This window comes from Falco biarmicus, chromosome 5, assembly GCF_023638135.1.
Source record: "Falco biarmicus isolate bFalBia1 chromosome 5, bFalBia1.pri, whole genome shotgun sequence".
NCBI classification, from domain to species: Eukaryota; Metazoa; Chordata; class Aves; order Falconiformes; family Falconidae; genus Falco; species Falco biarmicus.
Genome location: NC_079292.1, coordinates 57,268,024 through 57,289,236, shown reverse-complemented (window position 1 = coordinate 57,289,236; position 21,213 = coordinate 57,268,024). Strand labels below are relative to the sequence as shown.

Here is a 21,213-nt window from a genome sequence, read left to right as displayed (position 1 = left end):
ATTCTGACAAGTCTAAGGGGCACTGAGAGACTGAAAAGACAAATCCACTGAAGTGGTGACAGGCTGTTAGCTCACCCACTGGTGTCTGTGGCTGTCTGAGACGCTGCACTCTCATAATCTGTACCCGCTTGTCAGGCCTCAGCTCTTGCTAACTTCACACTGCTAGAAAAGAAGGAATGTTCATTGCTGCTCTCCTCTTCATCCTTTTGCACAGAAAGGCACAAGGTACCTGGCATATGTGACTCCAGCAGATGCTGATAACATACAGATTTGGTGCATTTTGATACGCACTGAATACACAGTCTGCAGCGGAGGTCACATGAACTACAACCCTGTGAAGAACAACAGTTGCTATGAGATATGTTTCTGTTCTTCTATTGCTTGGACAACTGGAAGGCTTTTGTTTGTGTGCTAAACAGCTCCCACATGTGCTAACACACATGAGGCATTATTCTTGACCTCCAGGTCCTTTCATCATAATAAAACAAGGCTGGACATGGAGAAAACAAAAAAAAATCCTGCATGGTCTGAACAAAAAGTCAGCACATACCCCTCCCCGCCTTTCACACATATTTTTTGCTAAACATCATTTTTAGCCAGTTGTAGCTTTGTTCAAGAAATTCATGCTTGGGCAAGTTACAAGTTAAAACTCACCTCCCTCTTACCAGATCTGCACAACATTTTTACCTGTGGCAGCTGGCCACAGCCTGGCTGATTCTGAGTAACTAAGCCTCTGGAGAGACGTATTTTGTGAGCCATCAGCATGTGCTTGGCATGCCCACGTTTGTTCAGTAAGAAAAATGTAGGTGAACAACCAGGATTGTTTCCATATCTGTCTAAAATAATTGAACTGTAAGTTGCAAATGTAAATTGCAGATTTAATGCTTTTTTTTCATTAGTCTCATTTCAAATGTCAGTGATATTTACATAACAGGATAGAAACAGAAGATAGTGAGGGGGTGGGTAAGCAATGAATGATTTATTAGAGATTCCATTTGGTGTACTAGTCCAAAACAAACCAGGCAGAGCATATGGCTAACTTATTTTCTGTTTGTATGTAATAAAAGAGGGACACTAATACCTCCCAGCCTTATCTTTAATCACATATATTTTCTTTTCAATCTAGTTTTAAAATGGAACGCCTATAAAGCAATCCCTAAAGAGCTTACGATGAGAATCTGGCAGAAAAGATCCTTCAGATATCCGTTTGTGCCACATGAGGAGAGAAGCAACTGAGCACTGCAAATTAGCCTGTGCTATAGAGGTTGTAGGTAGTTCTCCCTCAAAATTGCTCAGAACGTCTAGCTGCTTTGCCTCATTTCCCCATTGTCTTTCCCTTGGCACTTTTGTCTCCCGGAAAAATTCCTGCTGGTCTCTGGAAATGATTTGCTCATTGAAGTGTGGAGTAAGGCTTCCTGTCCCTTGTGATGGAAGGTTCAAAGGACAGAAATTATCACAAGAATCCCCTTGGGGTTTGCCCTCACACCCATCCTTCTGCAAAGCAGGCAATGACCCCTCCTCCCCAGCCACCCCAGCAGGGCCCAGCGCCCGCCAAAAGCCCATTCGTCCCTTCTCCAGGGCACTGAGGCTCAGCGGGGGCCCAAAGCTGCCTGCCCAGTGCCACCATGGGGGTTGTGCACCCTCCTGATGCAGCATCTGCCAGCCCTTCTCCCTGGCTGTGGCTTTCCCAGCACTCCAGGAAAGAACAAATAAACAAATACCTCTATCTCTGTTACTTTTGCTGTTTACCTCCCTGGCCCCAGCAATATATACTCCCCACACACACACACTTTGATCCCCTGCTACAGAGGCCCATGAGTATTTCACCCCCACTGACAGTCCCTGAGAGCATCCTATACAGACTGTGTAGGCTGTGCAAGGAGATGTTACTATGGAAACATTTACGTCCTCCCTGTCTTTTGTGTACTTAATAACATAGCATTCAGCATGTTTATCTCCTGTATACTTGCGGGTGGAAGAAGAAAACCTCTTTGCCTTTGCAACTTTAACTTAAAAAAACAAACAAACAAACAAACAAACCCCCACATATATTGACCTTCCATCTTAATGAAGGAGGAATGTTCGTTTTTCACACCCTGGTGCTGCTGTTTGGCCGGAGGTGGCTTTCTGCAGTGCTGTATTTATTCAGGGCAGTTCATCACTTCCCAGCAAGGTCACTTTGGCCTCTATCCTGCAGTGAGCTCTGCATGAGCAGCTCCTTTTGCCGGTGGCTGGCTCCTTGCTTCTGGGTCAGGATGGAGCTTACCTATCACAGGAGCTCTCTTTGCTGAGGTATGGCACCCAGGGCAGGAAGATAACATCCACAGTGCTAAAACTGTTAACGTGTCAGCAGAAGTTCACTGACCATGCACACAAATTAATCTTCATGCAGAAACTACCTTTTTTACACTGTAAATTCAATTTTCTTCTCAATCTCTGAGCCGCAAATCTATTCTGTAATACTGGAAAGGAACACTTTTTAGACACTTTTGAGTTAGTAGTGGGTAGCTAGTAGTTCTCTGCATAGAAAAGACTCGTAATTTTTTTTTTGTTTGTACAAAAATTCCCAAGGAATTGTTACTTGGGCTTAGAGAAGTGTCTTCTACCTCAGTCAAAAACTCTAGCCACCAAGGAAAAACTTCTGATGTAATATGTGTAAATGCAGAGAGATGATTTATAAATGAATCGGGGATATAGCTCATGATATTATGTAACAACAGTAATTCTGCAGTCCTTCAGGAAATGGGGAAAAAATATGCTGTTCACTAAATGACTGGCTTCTGGTTACTTGATTTCACTTTTTGGACTGGGGATTGTTAAAAAATTTCCATCTCGAGCTCATAACGCAGGCAAATTTCCACATTAAGTTTACACCCAAAATGGAAACCATGCAGCTAGGAAACAGGCAGATCTGGGTTAAGTTCCTCACTGCATATTTCATTTTTGCTTGCATGATTCTTTCTTGCACATACCCAGAGTCCTTTCAGTGAAATCTATAATTATCTTTTCAAGATTAAGGATTGGGTGTGCATAGCATTTCTGTTTATTTAGCTATGATTATGGTTGTACAATCACTCTTTTCACTTAAAGGAGGGGCAAGCAGGCATGGCAGGGAATGTGAGAGCTCTCCCTTAGCCAGTGAGGACATGAAGATGCTGTCCACCCAGCCACCCAGCCAATCACCCACTTGGCTACTTTAAAAACTGCCGCATTCTCTAAACTTCGCTTTGAAGCAAGATCTGCCTGCTCCATAGTGTATTTATCAGAACAGTCATCTTAGATCACTCAGTTGCTGTTGTGGTGTTTTCTGGCGTTGGAGCACATTTTTCTTTGCCTCCTCCATTTTACTGACTCATTCCAAAATCTGTGCTTGCTTCTAGACACATCCCCCCCCCCCCCCAAAAAAAAGCAAACAACCCCCCCCCAAAACCAACAACCAACCAAAAAAAACCCCCACAACAAACCAACATGGAGGAAAAATCGCTTTTTTCATTCAGCAGCTAGTGTTCAGTTTACAGATGTGGAATGACATACTCTGTAGGGATGATGGTAACATCAGACTGCTAAAAGTAGAAACTGGGTCACACCTGTCCTCGCAAATCATCAGTCAAGTTGTTTAGTAAGTGCCAGGCAGGTACACCTGAGCAAACTCGGTGAAGGCTGTGGCTTTACAAAATACTATTGAGGCCCTAACTTAAAGATAGTTGTATTAGAGAAAATAGCGGAGCATTTTGCAGACATAGTGGAGAGCAATTTGACCTGCAGGATGATGATTGAACAAGCAAAGATTCACCGCAGTTCTCAGAGCTGATGGCAACATAGAAAAACAACTGTTTGAAGCTGGATAACAAACACAATGAGAAAAGCACACAGGCACCAATCTTCCCAGCTCACCAGAGCTGGCCAAAGCTTGTCTGACGTGAGTGAAATGATGAAGGGACTGAAACCAGTAGAAAATTGTTTACCCCCCTGAGTTTCCTGCTGGGTTAGCTGGCTTACTAAGGGCCAGACCAGCTGGTGGAACTGTATAGCCAGGAATAGGGTGGGGGAGGAGGGAGGGCTGCCTTCTTTCCTAGCAGAAAGTCGATTTAGATCAGTAAAACATAATGTGAAACTGCACTTTAGTGATCCATCAATGCTGACATCAGTCAAGAGTAAAGTCTGCACAGAGAACAGAAAAGCAACTGTATAAGTGTGAAACTGCATAGCAGGAGAGGAAGTTCTTGTTCCTCAGCTGGGAAATAACCAGCTTCATTTTCAGCTCTTGCATAGGCTGAAGTCACTAATTAGACTCATGCTCTCGGCTGCTCAGCAACATGGCTCTCCAGCAAAGCTCCACATGAACAACTCCAGGCTGATACTGTGCCGGGGCTGCTGCAAAGCCGGCAGGCACAGGTCAAACACAGATGCCACCATACACACAAACAGCCTACGCCTCGAAGCAGCCATAATCTAAGCGCTGCATGCGTGAGGCAGGCAGGGAGGGAAGGCGACGCGGCCCTGGGCCGACACTATCTGCGGGAGCAGGAAGCCATGGCGGCGCCCCGCCTCAGCGCTTCAGAGGAACCGTGCCAGCACCTCGGCCTGAGCAGCAGCTGCCAGCTCCGGCTTGGCCTCGGCAAGACTTCGTGTGGCGAAGAAAAAAGGCCGTTGGAAATTAAAAGGGGGAACACGTCCTGTTTCGAGAGGGACAAGTCAGCGACAGCACAGGACTGTGGTAAGGGGAGCAGCCCCCACTCCCGCCCCAGACGCCATTTCCCGGCCCCTGCGCTCTTCGCCGCTCCCCCCCGCCTTCCCCTCAGCACCTGGCCTCCTTCGGACCCTGGCCAATGGCAGCGCACAGTGCACGTGAGCAACTCGCCTCTAGCCAATGAGCACCCCCCTTCCCACGTGGCGATCTGCGTGACGCCTGCTAAGCGAGCGCCCCGTCTTTGTTGGCGGTTGAACAGCTCCCCCCCCTCCGGCGCCAAAGCTCCTCGCGGGAGGGGCGGGGGGAGCGTCCTCAACTGCTCAGATCACGTGACGCGGTTCGCCTCGCGGGGAGGCCGCCGACGCGGATGTACACCATGTAGTCCCTCCGCCTCTGCTCCGTCGTGGAGCGGTAGCTTTTGCCGGCGGTTCCTGCGTTTAATTCGCAGCAGACTGACACGAGAGAAGCCCAGAAAGCTAGGTTACAGGCCGGCGGGCGCTGGGAGAGGCAGGTGACGCTTGGCGGAAGGATACCTCACAGTCGGATCTTGTTTTGCTTCAGGCGGTTCCTATATAAGCGCGGCACGCAGGCGGTGCCACCGCATTGTGTGTCTGTTGCCGAAAATAGAGGTTGTCCTAGTGCGTGTACGCGCAACGCCTTCCCGCGCGGCGCGGACCGGAGCAGCCTCCCCTCCCCGGGCCGCCATGGCTCTTTAAGGGCGGCAGGGCCAGCGGCGGCATCGGCCAGTGCAGCAGGCGCAGCAGCAGCGGCGGCGGCCTCGGCACATCCCCGGCATCTGCAACCATGGCGTGAGTACTGTGTGCCAGGCATGGGGGTTATCACTCCTGTGTGGCGTTAGTCGCACTCTTACCCCTTTTAAGTGGGCTTCGAGGCTGTGTTTATCACCCGTATGGTAATGGGTGGTATCTGCTGGGAAAGAAAAGATCGGGGGGGAGGCATCCTTGTGGGGCTCAACTTCCCCGGGGCGGCGGGTGCCAGAAACAGCAGGAAATGCCATTCCAGAACACATTACGAGAAACTACTGTGTTCTTCTCCATAAACACAACTCCAATTCCTAAATGTCCGAGAATCTTCCATTCGCTGGAATTTTCGTGGGTGTAAGAGCAGTACCTCTCTATGGAGGGTGTACCCACACCCCGCGTGGGAGCGTGTTTCTGTAGCTTCGGGAAATGGGGTATTGGAGACACCGGGGTTCTGAGAGCGTAAATACCATCTGGTGTATCGTCCCGAGTTAAGATAAACGGGGGCTGCTCGTAACCTGGCAGCAGTACTGTACTCCGTGTAATACCGTAGCGTTAAGTCTCCCCGATGATCTGGAGAGGTTTCATAAGCCTCTGGAAAATGTCTGACATTGGGTTCGGTTTCTCACCCAGACGCCCTGTTGCCGTCAGCTCGTTTCGGAGAGGTCCGCTGTCCTTTTCCCACCGCGTCTCCACCGCTGCCTCCCGGGTTCTCGGCACGGCTGGGCCATGCGAAGCCTGGGCGGCAGCCTGAGGCGCCCTGAGCTGGAGCCCCGGTGGAAACGTGGCAAGACACAAAATGGCGGCCGCTGCCGGGGTGGGGAGGAGGATGCGGCAGGATCGCGAAATGGCTGCGGCTGCCGGCGTGGGCGTGAGTCACGGCGGGTGGGTGGGGCCGGCGGCCGTGCCCGCGCTGCGGCCTGAGGGAGCCGGCGTGAGGGAGCCGGGAGCCGGGTGGCGCGGCCGGAGGCTCGCACCTGCGGCTGGCCTTGGCGAGCCAGTAGGAAGAAGTCAGAAAAGCGCAGAGATGATGTTGTGGAGGCAGAGAGCAATCCCGAAAATGGAGAAGTTGGACAAGCCTAGAAAGTACCACCATACTTCCTGAGGTGGTATTGCTGTTGAAAAGGTACTATGTTGGTCAAACAAGTGCTGATGAATTCAAGTTTTGTTCGCAGGTTTTTCAAGGCACCGCACAGCAGCATTGCTGTAGTCGACAAAAAGACCCTCTACTTGTCTACATCCTTCACCATCAAAGCATTAAAAACTGTCGAAGATGAGCCTCTTGAACAACGAGATGCTGTTGGGGGATTCATTATCCCCCTTCAGCCAGCCGTGTTCGGTGGCTGAGGAAAGTCTGGGACTCCTAGATGACTACCTGGAGGTGGCCGAGCCCCTCGGTTCGCATGGGTTCTCCAGCGACAAGGCTAAGGCAGTCTCCTCCAATTGGCTTGCTGTGGACAGTTTAGGCAACACCATAGATAGCAGCCAGGGTAAGGTATTACTTACTTGCATGAAATGCAGCAATTAAATGGCACATAATCATAATGTGTTTACTAACGTTCTGATTAAAAAATGAAGTTGCTAAGCTTTCACAAAGGCGTAGGCAACCTCACATGCATATCTCTGCTTGGAGAGCATGTGTACTGCGCTGCTTACACAATACAGAATTGCTGGTTGCTGGACTGGCATATGGTAAAGTGATACTTCTGTTGCCCTTTTAATAACATACCAGCTGTTACGGTACTGCTCCCTGGCAGAGGTCACAAGAAATGAGCATGGCTGTATGTTTCAAATGGCCCTGAATTCTTCTGGTCTCAAGTAAGAGGGATGGAATGTTGGAACAGCTGACGGCTTACATTGTACCCTGTAGTCTTCTGCAGCTAAATGGCAGGGGATTTTCCCCCCCTTATGATTGAATTTTTTCATATTGATATGAGAGGGAAAGATGTTAAAAGGTGTGAGCTGCTCGGTTATCTCCAGAAGCTTGAATTGCATTGGTGGCTGTTCAGCTGAACTGGTAATCTTCTCTTTATTGTGCAGAGGATGCCTTCTCTGGCATGGAGTGGATGGTGGAGAAGATGGATCTGAAGGAATTTGATTTTGATGCCCTGTTAGGTATGGAACATCTGGAAGCCACCGTCTCACCAGACGAGCTGATGGCCACGTTGGAAGACACGTGTGATCTCCTATTTAACCCTACCATCCAGGAATTTCACAGCAAAGAACCTTCACTGATAACTGACCTAATTGCCCATCTCCCTGAATCTCCAATTGGAGCAGATCCAATGGCCCCATTGGCTTCCCTTTGGTCTTTTCCCCTCTCCCCAGGGTCTCTGACTTCCACTCCAGACCACTCGTTTAGTTTAGAATTAGGTAGTGAAGTGGATGTTCTGGAAGGAGAAAGAAAACAGGAGGCCCCCACCTTTGTGGTAGTGATCACCAAGTCCGAGAAAGAGGAGGAGAACCATTCTGATGATAGTGGAATATGCATGAGCCCAGACTCCTACCTGGGGACACCCCAACATAGTCCTACCAATTCAGTTGGATCCCCCAATGACAACCAGTTCCCTGCAGATGCCAGCTGTGGCTCTGTGCGGTCCAAACCGTATGATCATCCTGCAGAGAAGGTAGTGCCAGCAAAGATAAAAGGAGAAAAGAAAATAGATAAGAAATTGAAAAAGATGGAGCAGAATAAGACAGCTGCCACACGTTACCGCCAGAAGAAGAGAGCAGAACAGGAGGCGCTGTCTGGGGAGTGCAGAGAGTTGGAGCAGAAGAATCAGGCCCTGAAGGAGAAAGCAGATTCCCTTAGTAAGGAAATTCAGTACTTGAAAGATCTGATTGAAGAGGTCCGCAAGGCCAAGGGCAAAAGAGCTAGAGTCCCCGAGTAGGGTAGTCGGCTGTTTTTATGTGCATGTATATAAGCTTGCTGCTAAAATGTGTATTGCTGTCTAATAAATTATTTTATAGTAAACTTGCAATTCTGGTGTGGGCTAACTGGGTACTTGCAAAAGCATCACTTGCACTGTGTGGAAACCCAACGAGCTATTGGGTGCGCTGCTCGTGTCTTCAGAGGGGAATACAGCTTGGAACTGTTGCGTGCTGCTTGTTCCACCAGGCAGTGGGATGCATTGCCCAGTGCACAGGGTGCTTGGGATCTTTATTTAGTAACAGTGACTCAGGTGGCTTCTTGCTCACTTAAAATTTACAGGGTGGTATTGTACTGAGATGCCCTGAGTCAACAGCAAAGAAGGGTCTATAGAAGATTAGATGATAAAAGATAACAAGGTCAGTAAAAGACCACCAAGACCATGGTGGGAGGTGTTTTTGTTGTTTGGTGGTTTTGTGGTTTTTTTTTTTTTTCAGTCTCAATATTCTGAAGTAGGTGAATGGGGCTGGGTACTAAAACATCAGTTGTGAAAGTGGTATCTTCACACCAGTAGGTGAATTGGGGCACGTGGGTGAGGTTACTCCTGTTGCTCTTCATGATGGAAGGTGTCTGTGTACCAAAGTGTTGAAAGACTTGGTTTCTTGAGTCGGCCACTGGAGAGTCAAATTTGGAGGTGTAAACGTAAATGGAAGGTGCTGGTGTGCTGGAGCAGTGTGTGCCAGTGATGTGGGCAGGGGTTGTTGACAGCGAGCGGGGCTGTGGTGCGTTAACGCTGGAGCATGGCAACAGAAAAGATGGAATGGGGAGAAAAAACCCCTAAGCCTGCTGTGACGGTGTCTGTCACATGTTGCAGAGAACTTGAACACCGATGTGAGACAGGTAGGAGCCTGTGTAGCAGGGTGGCTTCTACCTGTAGATACTAATTAGTGCTCTTCTGTTAATGGGTAGGTCTATAGCCACTCACTGCAAGGAAATGGTTGTTGTGGTTGGTTGTAGTTCAGTGAGGGTCTGAACATTTGAGGGAGTTCCACATCCAGCATGGCCATATTCTGCTAAAAGAAGCTTCAGGATTTGCAATGTGCCATTTTTAATCATTGTGGGAGGGTGGGGGGGTGTTGGCTGCTGGTACCCACATTTGGCAGCACCTAATCCCTGCTTGGCCTGCTGGAACCTGCTTTGGCATGTGGATGTGCACATCCTTCCCCAAGGAGTTAAAATTCCTTCTCACTTGCACTGACACAACCCAGAAAGCTGCCCTGCTCAGACACCTACGTGCCCCAGCCTGGCTGGTGGATGCAGGCAGAGCTTCAGGCCTGGCGTTGGCCAGCGCTGGGCTCCAGGTAGTGCTGGGATGGGGAGGGAAAAAAGTCCCTAATGATACTGGGAAATTGTCCAGTTGCAGCCTCGCAGGGGTCCTGGTTTCTGACACTCAGGCTCCTTACATCCTCAAGTCAGGGCTGCAGTCCTGCAGCCCTATTTGTTGCCCGAGCCGTTAGCCGAAGGGTGATAGGGTGATGGGGTAACGGCCTTGCGCTCTGGGACCTGCTGTGGGAAGGCTCCTCCAGCGGGCAGATGAACTTCTGGCAGCCGGCAGCTGCTCGCTGGCAGGGAGGGCAGAGCGGGCCGGGCCCTTGGTGGTGACTTGACCTGTCTGTGCTTACAGCTCGTGCCTGGGTGACGTGGGTGTGCTGTTTACAGTACAGCACAACGATGCCCTGTCAGGAGTTGGGGCTCATGCCACATTGGAAGTGGTACGTGGGTAACTAAGACCCTCATCTTGGCTTTCGTGAGACTGCAAGTTTCCTGTGGAGTGGTCTCAGCCTAGACCCCTCACCTTCATGGGGAGTATCTGCCCCATCGCTCACTGCCTGGGCAAGTGCTTTGACTACTACGCGCTGTATAAATGGGACGCTCTGCAAACTGCAGGCACATCGAGGTCCTGCTTAAGTGCCGCTTTGTTCTCCAGAACTTGCCGGTGACTGCATGCAAGGACAAGGGAGTGTTTTGTTTTGGTAGGTAGAGCAGCCTAACAGGTTTCTTTCAGATCAGCTGGACCTGCCAGGCTGGGGATGGGGATAATTAGAGGCAGTAAAGCCCAATGAGCAGGACAGTCTCCCTTGATGGATCAAATCTGCACCTGAGGTGACAACGTGTGGTCTCAGCTGAGCCGCAGAGAACATGGCAACTCACGTGAGTGTATAAGCAAGTGGCTTGTCTGTGCAGGGCAAACCCCTCCTTTCCCCAGAACCATGCCCCTTTCCAGCCACAGGGCAAGCACCTCCGCTTCCCTTTGAGCCATCGCAACTTCTGCTTAAGCCTGGCAGCAGCCCAGGCTGTGGGGCAGTGGGTGTACTTTGCAGCCCTTACTCAGCTTACCCAAAGCCTGGAAAAACTGTCAGCACATTTACCCCCCACCCCAACCCCACCCCATGGCAGGGCTGTCTGTGAGCCAGTTCTGACTAAAATCAATTTATCAGTTTTTCTTTGAGCCCATGCTCTGCAGACAGACGAGGCAGTGTCTGTGCTGGCCAGTAAATACATGATTTTGGTTTCTACAGCCCTCCAGAGAGTATGTACCTCCAGTTTACCAAATTATACTCACTCCAGGCAAGGAAGATCAGAGCTGGAACAGGAGACAGGAATGCGTGACGCATCTGTGCTGCTTTGCTCTCTGCCCTGTATCCACGTTTTACAGGACTCCTTCCTTGCAGGAGAACCAGAAATCTGCTCTTAGAGCTGTTGGTGTCATTATGATTTGCTGAGGCTCTGAGCTTGCAGCTTTGCAGAGGCATCCGATATAGCAACCTTATGCAACGCTTGCTGAAATGACGCCATGTTTCCATACATAGTAACTTAGTTAAGATTTTACACAGGCTGGAGATTAGGATTGGCTCTTCCTTGGCATTTTCCATTTAGACCTTTCCTCCAGGCTTGTGTTAGGCACAGCCAGCATCACACCACTTGGCTCTGCATCCCAGCAGCTTGTTCAGCCCGCCACAGGAGGCAAGGAACACTGAGGACACTGTCACATAACAAGCTCCAGCCTGTAGCAGAAAAAGTCTAATAGCCTCCTGGCTGGTGACTGATTTTACATTTTGCAAACTGCAGGAGCTGTCTTCTTTTTCTCACAGCCTCTCTGAACAAATGTGCTTTAATCGAATCCTTGTGGCTTGTGTACAGTGCAATAATACCATGTCCAGAAATAGACTAGTGCATAAAACGCAGGATTTACCTACACTCAGAGGAGCCCAGTTCTTCTACATACTTGGAAACAGCAGAGTTCCCTCAATCTATATTATATAAAACCTATTTGAATCTGAAGTTGGCATGGCTGATGGGATTTCTGGTTCAATTATATTTCCTCTGAATTAAGGGCAGTAAAGTGGACTTCACACACAGAGTGTGCATGACCCTCAGGCTCCTGATCCCTTAGCCCATTTTGCACTTCATAGTAAGCAGGACTCCAGTACTTCCATACATAACCAAACAACTCCCAGTGGTTCACGTCTCACAAAGCTGCTCTGACAACATATGGCTTCTTTTCACAAGCTTGTTTCTGCTGTTATACAATGATACTTATAACTACCTTCCTCTTCATTCTGCCTTTAGAGAGAACCAGGTGCTTGCATTTCGCTTTGCAAATGAAAAGAGGAAACCACCACCACTGACAACTTCTCCACATGCCTGCATGAAGAACCAGATGCACCTTTGCAGCATGCTTACAAAAATAAACCCCCAGTTGCAGCTTTAGAAGATGAAGAAAGAATGATGATAAAATCTTCCAAATAGATTTTGCCCTGGCAGAAAGCCCAGAAATAGCTGCAAGGACAGGCTGTCCTTTGGGAGGTGAATGTTCCCCCAGCACTCCTGAGCTGGACTGGTAGGAAGAAAAAGAAAGAAAAAAGGGTTATTCTGATCAAAACCATTTCATAGAGTGGTAGGCAGTCCAGTCACAGCCCCCTCTCCCCCGGCCCCCAAGCCATGTTGTTTCCAGAGAGCAGTCATATGCCTCCTGAAAAAAATACATTTCTTGTTTCACCCACATTTCCCACAGCCTTGTTAAGTATTGCCTCACCTTTTCTTTAGGTAGGGTTCAGCTTCTGTTCTTGAGATATCCATATACTTTCTCTGTTTTAAGATGTCCCTTGCTTTCTCAGCCCTTGCTGTTGGGTAGCCACCCTTCTTCTCCACTTACTACATCTGTTCCTGATTCAGAAAACCTTTTTTTGTTGTGGGAAATCTATAAATTTTCCAGAATAACAGTAGTTTTCTTTATCTTTCCATAGGCTTAGGCCTTCAGAATCAACAGGATCTATATTGTCCTTTCTATAGGCATAATTTCCACCTTTTGCATGCTGATTTTTTCCTAATACAGTTCAAATAGCTTCTGGAGACAACCATAACACAAATTCCTCTATGTCCTCCTGCTGTATTCACAGCCCTGCCATGCAGTTCAGCATCTACCCTCCTGCTGCATTTCATTTCCAGTACAAAGACAGTCTTGGGGTCTTACCATGAGCATCCCTTGCTGAGCCAAACAAGCTCACTCTTTGCTGAATTTCCCATTGAAATGCTTCAGGCCTACAGGTTGGGCCTTGTGAATTAACAGAGGAGTTTGGTCCCCTGACCTAGGCAGTACTATTTTGGCTGCTCAGGTATCCCAGGTATGCTGTCTTTGCATTATTTTCAGTGCATTCATGCAGTGTCACAAGCCACTGAATGAAGCTAGCCCTACCCACAAACTCCAATTTCCCTATTACGTGGGTGCATGTTCTCCAAGTAATGGCTAGCCATCTCTCATTTCTCCTTCAGCTGCTTTTTTCCTCTTTTATACATACACACCCTTTTAAGAAATGGCAGGGAGCAAGTTTCAAGTGCAGCAGACATGTCAGCTTAATTTATATAGGGCAGAGAATTGGCTAAATCTGTAACTCCTCTGCATTTTCATTGCAGTGCGCAGGCAGGCAGAGAAAAAGACCTAGTCTTTGCCTCCCATTAAAAGAGATAAATGATCTTGCTGGCACACACACGGTGCAGCTCAGGACAGACCAGCTTGGCTAGATTACTGGTTAGCCCTGCCAACAGCTAATTCGTTCAGAAAAAGGTGCATGTAACCCTGTAGACAGCTGCAGAGCAACCGTCATGCTTTTTATTTCCCCTGCCCACACCATTAGTGGTTGGCACTGTTAATCCTATTTAATGTAACTATGGATAGACATGCAAACCTTTAATCCATCTCAAACCTACTAACCCTTCAGCCTGCCTTGGCTGGAGTTCCACGTTTTGAGCTGCAAACAGGCATGAGGCAGCCTGCCTTCTTTTACACTCCTCATTTTTAGTTGAGTTGATGGGTATTCTTGTCTCAAAATGAGACACTTCCTTTTGCTGTAACTTTTCTTTTGTGAGTTACTGAGGGCGCTGCTGCTGTACACCTTCTACAATAACCAGCTCCTTACCCAGGATATTCAGGAGCCCATCAGTGTTGTAGGTAAAGACTGAAATGTAAATCAGTTATGAAAAAGAAACCAGAGGCTGAGATTGCCAAAACTTTTTAAGAGCCTTCCCCCCACTTTTCCTCCACAGCTTTTTCAGCATTTTAAGTCGTCTTTGCCTAAGCAAGTTTTACAGTCAGTCTCTGTTCACTGGCAGCCAGATTTCTTACTGCCATGTCATTTCAAAGGCAAGAAGTTCGTTAGTGTCCTGAGCAAACACGTTTTTTCTTGGTTTACACTTGCAGTCCTGCCCTCTCCTGATACACATATAATGCTGGTGTTAGCTGTTGTTGCTTTCTACACTAAAGACTTGTTCATACAGCAGAGGCTGTATTGGCTTACATCAGCTTGTACCCATCCAAACAAATTTTCCTATTTGCTTTCCATTCACGTCATGAGGCAGCAATAGGCCATTAACAGGCCTGATGAATCTTGTTCACAATAAGCTAGCTCAACACTGAGCATCTGGGAACTATTCTGCCTTCTTTAAACGATTTCCCTGGAAAGGTTCTACCACATTAATAACACTCCAGAGCTTTTATTTGCATTTATATTAAAGTTGCTGCTGTTGCTGCCTCCCATTCCAACTCCCTGCTGTGTGTGGGTGGGGATGCACTCTAAGATGGCACCCTCCTCCTTCTTCCCTAGCTCAGCTACCTCTATTTTCTGCTGCAGGATGCTCAGCTGGTGTCGCAGAGCTGGGAAGCGAGCCAGAAGCCCGATGAGCTCAGCCAGCACATGGTGCTCACCCTGCAGCAGCGGGATGTCTCCCTGCGCTGCTGCAAGCTGGAGAGAAATGCTGTCTAGCAGGTCCAGGGGTTGAGGGCTGCAGTGTGTTAGCTTCCAGCATGGGAACCAGAGGTTGGAGGCCAGCTAGGAAAAGCAGCTGTGGCAGCTGCTCCTTCCCTAACCCCCTCTTCTCTTACATGGGGCAGAAAAATCTGGCTGCAAGGAACAGAGAGATGGCACAGGTTGCTCTACGATAGCCACTACGTGGGGTCCCAGTACAGTTGAGGAGCTGGCATGCTCTAGGCATGACTAGACCATAACATAGAAAGCTGGGAGTATGAGATGTTTAGCTGTAGCTTATCACCAGGCACATGCGACAGGCTGGTACCCATTCTCTCCTCTAGCCTGTAGACATTCTCCTCAGGTCTTGCCCTTATCTACCCAGTGTGCAGGTGGCACTGCTGTCCTTTCATAGGAGCTGCTGCTCTGCTAGGGAGAGGGAAAATCAAGGCTAGAACATGTCAGATCTTTGCCCTTCTAGAATATTGTTTATATAGAGCCACCCATTCATTCTGCTTGCTTTTCCTTTCTCCTGCAAAATAAAGTATAATTTATTTAAGGATACTGTTTACTGTACAACCAAATTTGATTTCAGATGGCAAAATCCAGTCAGGTAGGTTTAACCTCTTCAACAATGTAATACCTCATGGCATACAGCCCACAAGAAGTATGTTGATTACTTTAGTTGGCCCTGGTAGTCTTTCCAGCCAGTAATGAGAGCTGCCATCTAGCTTTAAAACTCCACAGATCCAGGTGTTATTATCCTTGGGGAAAACTGCTCTGGGCCCCACTTTATAAAGTTCCTCATTAACTCTGAAAAAACAGCTTTCCTGTTTACTTACATTTGTAAGCAAACAAGCAGGGTTTTGTACAGAGTGAACCACATTACCCTACTAGTGCTTCTTTCTGGAGCAACAAAGGATGGCTTTTGCTTTCCTCAGCCTGCAAAAGAAGGGCCCAGGAACTGAACAACCACAGAAGCAAGGGTGCGCAGGAGAAACAGGTAAAGGAGGCACATGGGGTGACATGAAGGACCTCTGTAAGATCAAAGGAACTACCAAATACTGAAGATGAGGATTTGAAACGGAGTATCACCCCAGAAATCTACCTCTTTCAAAACTCAAGTTGTGGCACAACCACCTTTTTCACACTGTTAATTGTCTCCATGACAACTCCACATGGAGTTGCATGTGTTAGACCAGCTCACATACACGACAGCAGGCACAGACTGTAGAGTTTTTAAGGAGACATGTGGTATATACACCTTTTGATCAACCACTTTTTCAAACACTATTGCTTTCATTCTTTAAAGAAGCATTCTCTTTTTTTACACTTTTTAAAATTTTGGGAGCAAGAACAAATGGATAAAGAAGGGAATTGGTCTTTGAACTGTTCTATATTTACCACTTTTGGCTGCAGATAGTTGAACTTGATCCTATTACAAGAAAGCCCCTCCCACATGCTATTACACAATTCCCAGTACACACACTCCAGTATGTTCACTATTTCCCTTGTCTGGACCTCATACATCTGGGTGACCTTCCCTCCCATGCAGACAAGAGGGAAAGAACACAAAAGAGGCAGCAAGAGGACAGCACCAGGAATTCCAATCAGAAAACAGGGAAGGGATACCAAATTCTCACCAGTGCTGACATCTAAGCAGCTGCTGCCCATGTCAGCCAAGCCCCTTGTAAGCAACTCCTGAGTCCAACCAAAGCTTAGCATTAGTCCTTCTCCTTACCTCTTTTTCCGCAAAGGGGACACATTTCCCATTTTCTTAGGTAAGGGGCGGGCAAGGGCAGTGGCAGGCGCTCCCCAGAAGCGCATTTACAGTGGTTTAGCAAGGAAGCGTCTGGAACAACACTTCCACCTGCCGGGCCTTCTATTTGTTGCAACCGGGTATTTAGCAGCAGCCCGATAGAAAAAACATCCCTCCAACCCAGCACCACAACCTCTGGCTCAGAAGGTTTTAACTTTCTGCTGGGACTAACACCTGGGTCACAACCCCTCCTGGGTACAGGAGCAGGCAGCGCCCAGCAGTGCTGCCCTCCTAGCGTGGCTGAACCTGAGTGGGAGGCTCAGGTACAAGCATCCAAAGGACAACTTTCTCCCTGTAAAAGGTCTTCCTTGGAGAGGGGAGACTAAGTAAGCAAAACAGAGGAGTCACCTCCATTCCAACCTGCACTCCTTGAAGGCCTGAGCATGTCAGAAAGAAGATTAAATACATGTGTCAACATGAATCAGATAGGCCATTCACACAACTGAGTCATCCTAAAGAGGGATGCTTGGATCAGAACAGTGACACAGTTTGTCTCCATCAGTCGTAGCCTGTCATAATTAATCACTATTACAAAGGCAAAGAGAGGCTGTGTCTGCAACAAGTATTTAATCAAATGACATATGAAAAGTTTTTACAATGACTGAGAAACCTGACAGAGGCTGTAATAAGAACAGAAAGTGCAGGACTGCTCAGGTTTAATAGTCTTTCAAAGCATCCTTCCCTTCTCATGGTTTATTACTGCTGGTCCAAAACATTTCTCCATTCAGATACAGTGCTTTAAATGCACTCTGCCAAATAACACAGGTGGCAGAAGGCCTACATCCCAAGGCGGGGGAACAAGATTTATATTCGGCTTGGTCTACCCTTCTACATGAAGGATGTAAGACATGTTGGCTGGAGTGAGATAACTGTTAAAGAGAGTGCATCTCGGAGCCAAGAGAACCTCCATGGCTCTAGCTGGCCAGTAACAAGTTCTGCACAGACGCAGAGCTGCTCTGCAAGTATGACATTAAAGCCCACCCTGACAGATGCACATCTCTGATGTACTACCTCAAATACACCAACAAAATAGCCAGTTCTGTATGCTGAGCACTCAAGCTGCAGAAGGACTGGAGCTGCAAGAATCCCTGTCATGTTGTTTATGGTCTCCCAAAGTATTCTCTCTCAAATTTACGGAAATCTTCCTCAGTAAAGACAGTGCCCTCAGGCTTCTTCTTTGCCATCTTCTTTGGAGGCTGATCTTTGGCCTTCCTGCCTCTGTTCTGAGCAAGAACCTTCAGATAATAAAAAAGGAAAAAAATAAGTCATTGTTATCCAGACCAAACCACAAAACTGTGATTTTCAAGCTCACCTGCAACATCTCTGCTACTCTACTAGTACCCTGCTATAACCTTGAATACCTTCAAAGAAAAGTCGAGAGGCAATCACCGATGTTAATCAAAGCAGGTCACTGGGACAACAGCAAATACCAACTTGGTATTTGGAGTCAAATAGGAAAACTACTCTCTGGTAAGGTCACAGAGATATTCTGAAACTATGACCTTATTTTATCCTGTCTGTCCATGACACAACCTGAAAACCCAACAAGTTGGTTGAATTCCATCAGCATTTTCTAATATATTATCACCTCCTTTCACAACCTCCAGCCTGAGAAACACTGCCTAAACCACTGTTTTATGTAAATTAACAGCCTGTATCTCATAAAGATAGCCCAAAATTCTAGCAGAGTCAGCTCTTCTCCTCTACAAATCCTGGCATGAGACTACCTTTTGGGGAAGACCACTGGTTAAATTCTCAAGTTATGAGAAACATCATTCAAGGTGCTATTAAATTCTTACTACATGAGCCAGCAGCACATCTGGTTCCTTGCTGAACAGCCTGCAGCTACAGAGAAGGCCAGGTCAATAGACAGTAAGGTGAAGGTCTGAACCAGGGCTTCTTTGCCAGCTGAAGCTACGAAAGATCTTTGATAATTAAGAAAAGCCAACAGCTGTCAGTACATTTTAATTAGTATCAGAAAACATCACAGGCGACAACATATCAACAAGAGTTTAAAGCTTAGTAAGTTATTTGCCAGTGCACACAGAAATTCCTCAAGATCATTTGCAACCAGAAGCTTAACCTGACTCCTTTGCACAGGGTCTAACTGGAAGATCTGGGGATCACTCCCATTCACCTGTGTCCCTCAGCAGAAGCAGACTCCCAAACAGAAATGACAGTCTTACTTGTTCTGTGATGGCTTTGTTTGCAACAAATTGTCCCTTCAACATGTACTGCAGGTTTGCTCTCAAGTGATTCACAGCCTTCTTCTTATGATACTCCTCTAGAACAAAGAAGAGAGGGATAAAACACATCAGCTGCTCATCCAGGCAGTATGCAGAGAGAGACAGAGAAGGATCAGCAAAGTCCCGGGAGAAAAAGACAGCTCAGGAACTGGGGCATGTTCACAGATCAGGCTGTGTTTAAGCCGGGGACACCAGAAGGCATCCAGAAGGATAGGAAGGGATGGATACAAACGACCGGGAGGGTGGTTGTGGGACACCACAAGGGGACCCGGTGCGAGGGCTGTGGAGGGCGGCAAAGCTGCCTCTCTTCCCCCGGAGGTGGGCTGGGACTCACCTATCACTGACTTCACGACTCTGCCCTTGACCGTGGCCTTGTTCCTGCGGGGCTCCGGCGCCCTCTTCCTCCGCCTCGCAGCGCCCGCCGCCCTGGGGCCGTCCCGCCCCTCCGTGAGTCCCGGCGGCGCCTTTCCCCGGCCTGCAGCGGGAGGAGGGACGGAGTGACCCGAGCCGCACGCCAGGAATCACCCTCTCCACGCCCCCACAGCCCCCGGTCCCCGCGGGCTCACCCGGCGCCTCCAGCAGCTCCAGGCCTCGCCGCAGCAGGGAGGCCGACATGCCGGCGTACCCCCCGCCGGCGGCCAACTTCCTGTGTCTCGGCGCCACACTTCCGCCCGCGCGTGACGCCACTTCCGTTTTCCTCACCGCCACAGTTCCGGCACCGCGCGCGGCCTGTCGCGCATGCGCAGAGGGAGCTGCGGCGCGTGTTGGGCGGGAAGGTCCGTGGCGCCATGTTGTGGCGTCGTGTTATGTGGCGAGTACCTCAGAGCCGTGCTGAGCAGTGGGCACGTCGGGTTCATGCTGGTGGTTCTCATTTACCCGCACTTCTCTCCTCCGCCTCTGCTGTGTGTGGCCCGGCAGCTGGCCCACAGGCTGCCTGCGCTACACCTTCACAAAACCACTGCAGTGGGGACTCCGAGGAGCCTCTAGCCATCACAGGTGTAATAATAGCAGGCCAGGAGGAAGGGGGACAGCAGCAACGCGGTCATGTTTTGTCTCAGTCAGGCTCCAAACCCCAGATTTAACTCTGCTAGGCTCCGCTGGCACGGAGGTTCGCTTTGCCAGAGATTGCGTAAGTTATTCAATATTACTTTATTTATTTAAAGCTTTCTTCCCTCATTTTCACCCCTTTAGAGACTTGATGCTAATGTCTGCTAAACTTAGCTATCATCTGAATAAAGCTTATTCAATTATAGCCAGTGCTGGCAGTAACAAGCTGACACTGGAGAACAGGGAGAGAGGTTTATTGTCTCTCAGACATGTCCTGCAGGGACAAAGGGATACAAGCAGCTCTTACTGGTTTTGATAGTAATGATCTCTAATGAGACCTGGTAACAGTTAAACCTCGGTTCATTAAAAGACATTCATTCTCTGGAAATTGTTCTTCAGCCTCTGCAGATGTCACCTCAATGCCTGTCTTTTTATTGTTTGTTCTCTTCTGAATCACTCCCTGGATGGATCCCAGCATCTTGTGTCAGTATCTGCTGGCGTGGTTTATGATGGTGCTAATATGTTTTTCTGGACGGGACCTAGTGGGTACTCATTCCTGGCTTCATGGCTGGGGAACGTTAACCATTTAGTGCTTGTTCAGCACATTGCTTCTCAATCTTATTTTTCCTTTTACAGTAACTGAATTTTTTGGTTGATTTGGAGGGACAGTCAGTGGGTGTGTACAGCAGTGCACTTTTCCATTTTCTTGTTTTCTGGTAGTATTTAGTGGAAGATGGAGCTTGCTCAGCTCTTAGTTCCCTGCCAGGTTTGCCCCTCCAGTTGTGTGAAACCTAATAAAGTTACAAGGAGGTTATCGTAGTTTTTGCAAAGAAGCAGCTGAACAAGCAGTGAATTAATAGCCTATTGCTGAAATTGAAGAGAGCACTAGAAAGCATTCTAGGCAGCAGAAGATTTGTTATTGCTTGTATACTCAGATAATCTTTATCTTGGTCAGAATGAGAAAAATGATAGCTGCCAGTGATCTTGCCACAGGAAAAGTGTTTCCAAAAATACTACATCAGTCAAATGCTCTCTTTTGGCCCCTAAAATACAATTTACAGGTTTTTTGTAAGCTCTTTATGGTTACATAGTGCATAGTATATTCAAGAGAGCATGTTCCACTTGTTAAACACTACATTGCATCATTTATTAGGACCACCTATATTGTTGTTACACATGCTTAGTGTTAGAACAGTGTAACCTCATAAATGCATTACAAAGGCACCTGAAGCAAAAACATCTTCTTTACCAACACCACAAAACATGTTTAACAAATCAGTGTTTATTATCCTGTTGATGGAAAATATATGCCATTTTCTACTTCAATCGTAAACTATCACTAATGCTATCCTATTTCTGTTGTGCCAATTAATAAAGCTCTCAGTTGTGTAGGTCTCTCAGAAAATCTGACTCCCTTCTTATTAAATACCTTCAGTGGCAAGAAATCATAATAAAGGCAATGCTTCCTTTGACCAGCAA

General features: G+C 47.9%; 2 protein-coding genes and 1 long non-coding RNA gene across 3 annotated transcripts; 2 read left to right on the top strand and 1 right to left on the bottom strand.

The window, feature by feature from the left end:
- Window positions 1–5,038: 5,038 nt before the first annotated feature.
- ATF4 (activating transcription factor 4) lies at window positions 5,039–8,432 on the top strand. Its single transcript, XM_056339489.1, has 3 exons — window positions 5,039–5,499; window positions 6,627–6,941; window positions 7,492–8,432. Exons 2-3 carry the CDS (start codon window positions 6,725–6,727, stop codon window positions 8,340–8,342), a joined length of 1,068 nt encoding a protein of 355 aa, XP_056195464.1. The 5' UTR covers window positions 5,039–5,499; window positions 6,627–6,724; the 3' UTR covers window positions 8,343–8,432.
- A 1,627-nt stretch (window positions 8,433–10,059) lies between these two features.
- LOC130149646 (uncharacterized) lies at window positions 10,060–17,073 on the top strand. Its single transcript, XR_008821970.1, has 2 exons — window positions 10,060–10,531; window positions 11,951–17,073. It is a non-coding gene; the product is annotated as an uncharacterized LOC130149646 (long non-coding RNA).
- On the bottom strand, window positions 16,990–19,397 carry RPS19BP1 (ribosomal protein S19 binding protein 1). Its single transcript, XM_056339493.1, has 4 exons — window positions 19,254–19,397; window positions 19,022–19,162; window positions 18,628–18,725; window positions 16,990–17,676 (listed from the first exon to the last, which is right to left on the bottom strand). The coding sequence occupies exons 1-4, from the start codon at window positions 19,300–19,302 to the stop codon at window positions 17,542–17,544; spliced, it is 423 nt and encodes a 140-aa protein (XP_056195468.1). The 5' UTR covers window positions 19,303–19,397; the 3' UTR covers window positions 16,990–17,541.
- Window positions 19,398–21,213: the final 1,816 nt, after the last annotated feature.

Coding starts and splice junctions, on each gene's coding strand:
- RPS19BP1 (XM_056339493.1), bottom strand. CDS start 19,302: ATGTCGGCCTCCCTGCTGCGGCGAGGCCTGGAGCTGCTGGAGGCGCCG. Junction 19,163..19,253: donor GGAGCTGCTGGAGGCGCCGG/GTGAGCCCGCGG, acceptor CTCCCGCTGCAG/GCCGGGGAAAGGCGCCGCCG. Junction 18,726..19,021: donor AGTCGTGAAGTCAGTGATAG/GTGAGTCCCAGC, acceptor TCTTTGTTCTAG/AGGAGTATCATAAGAAGAAG.
- ATF4 (XM_056339489.1), top strand. CDS start 6,725: ATGAGCCTCTTGAACAACGAGATGCTGTTGGGGGATTCATTATCCCCC. Junction 6,942..7,491: donor CACCATAGATAGCAGCCAGG/GTAAGGTATTAC, acceptor TTTATTGTGCAG/AGGATGCCTTCTCTGGCATG.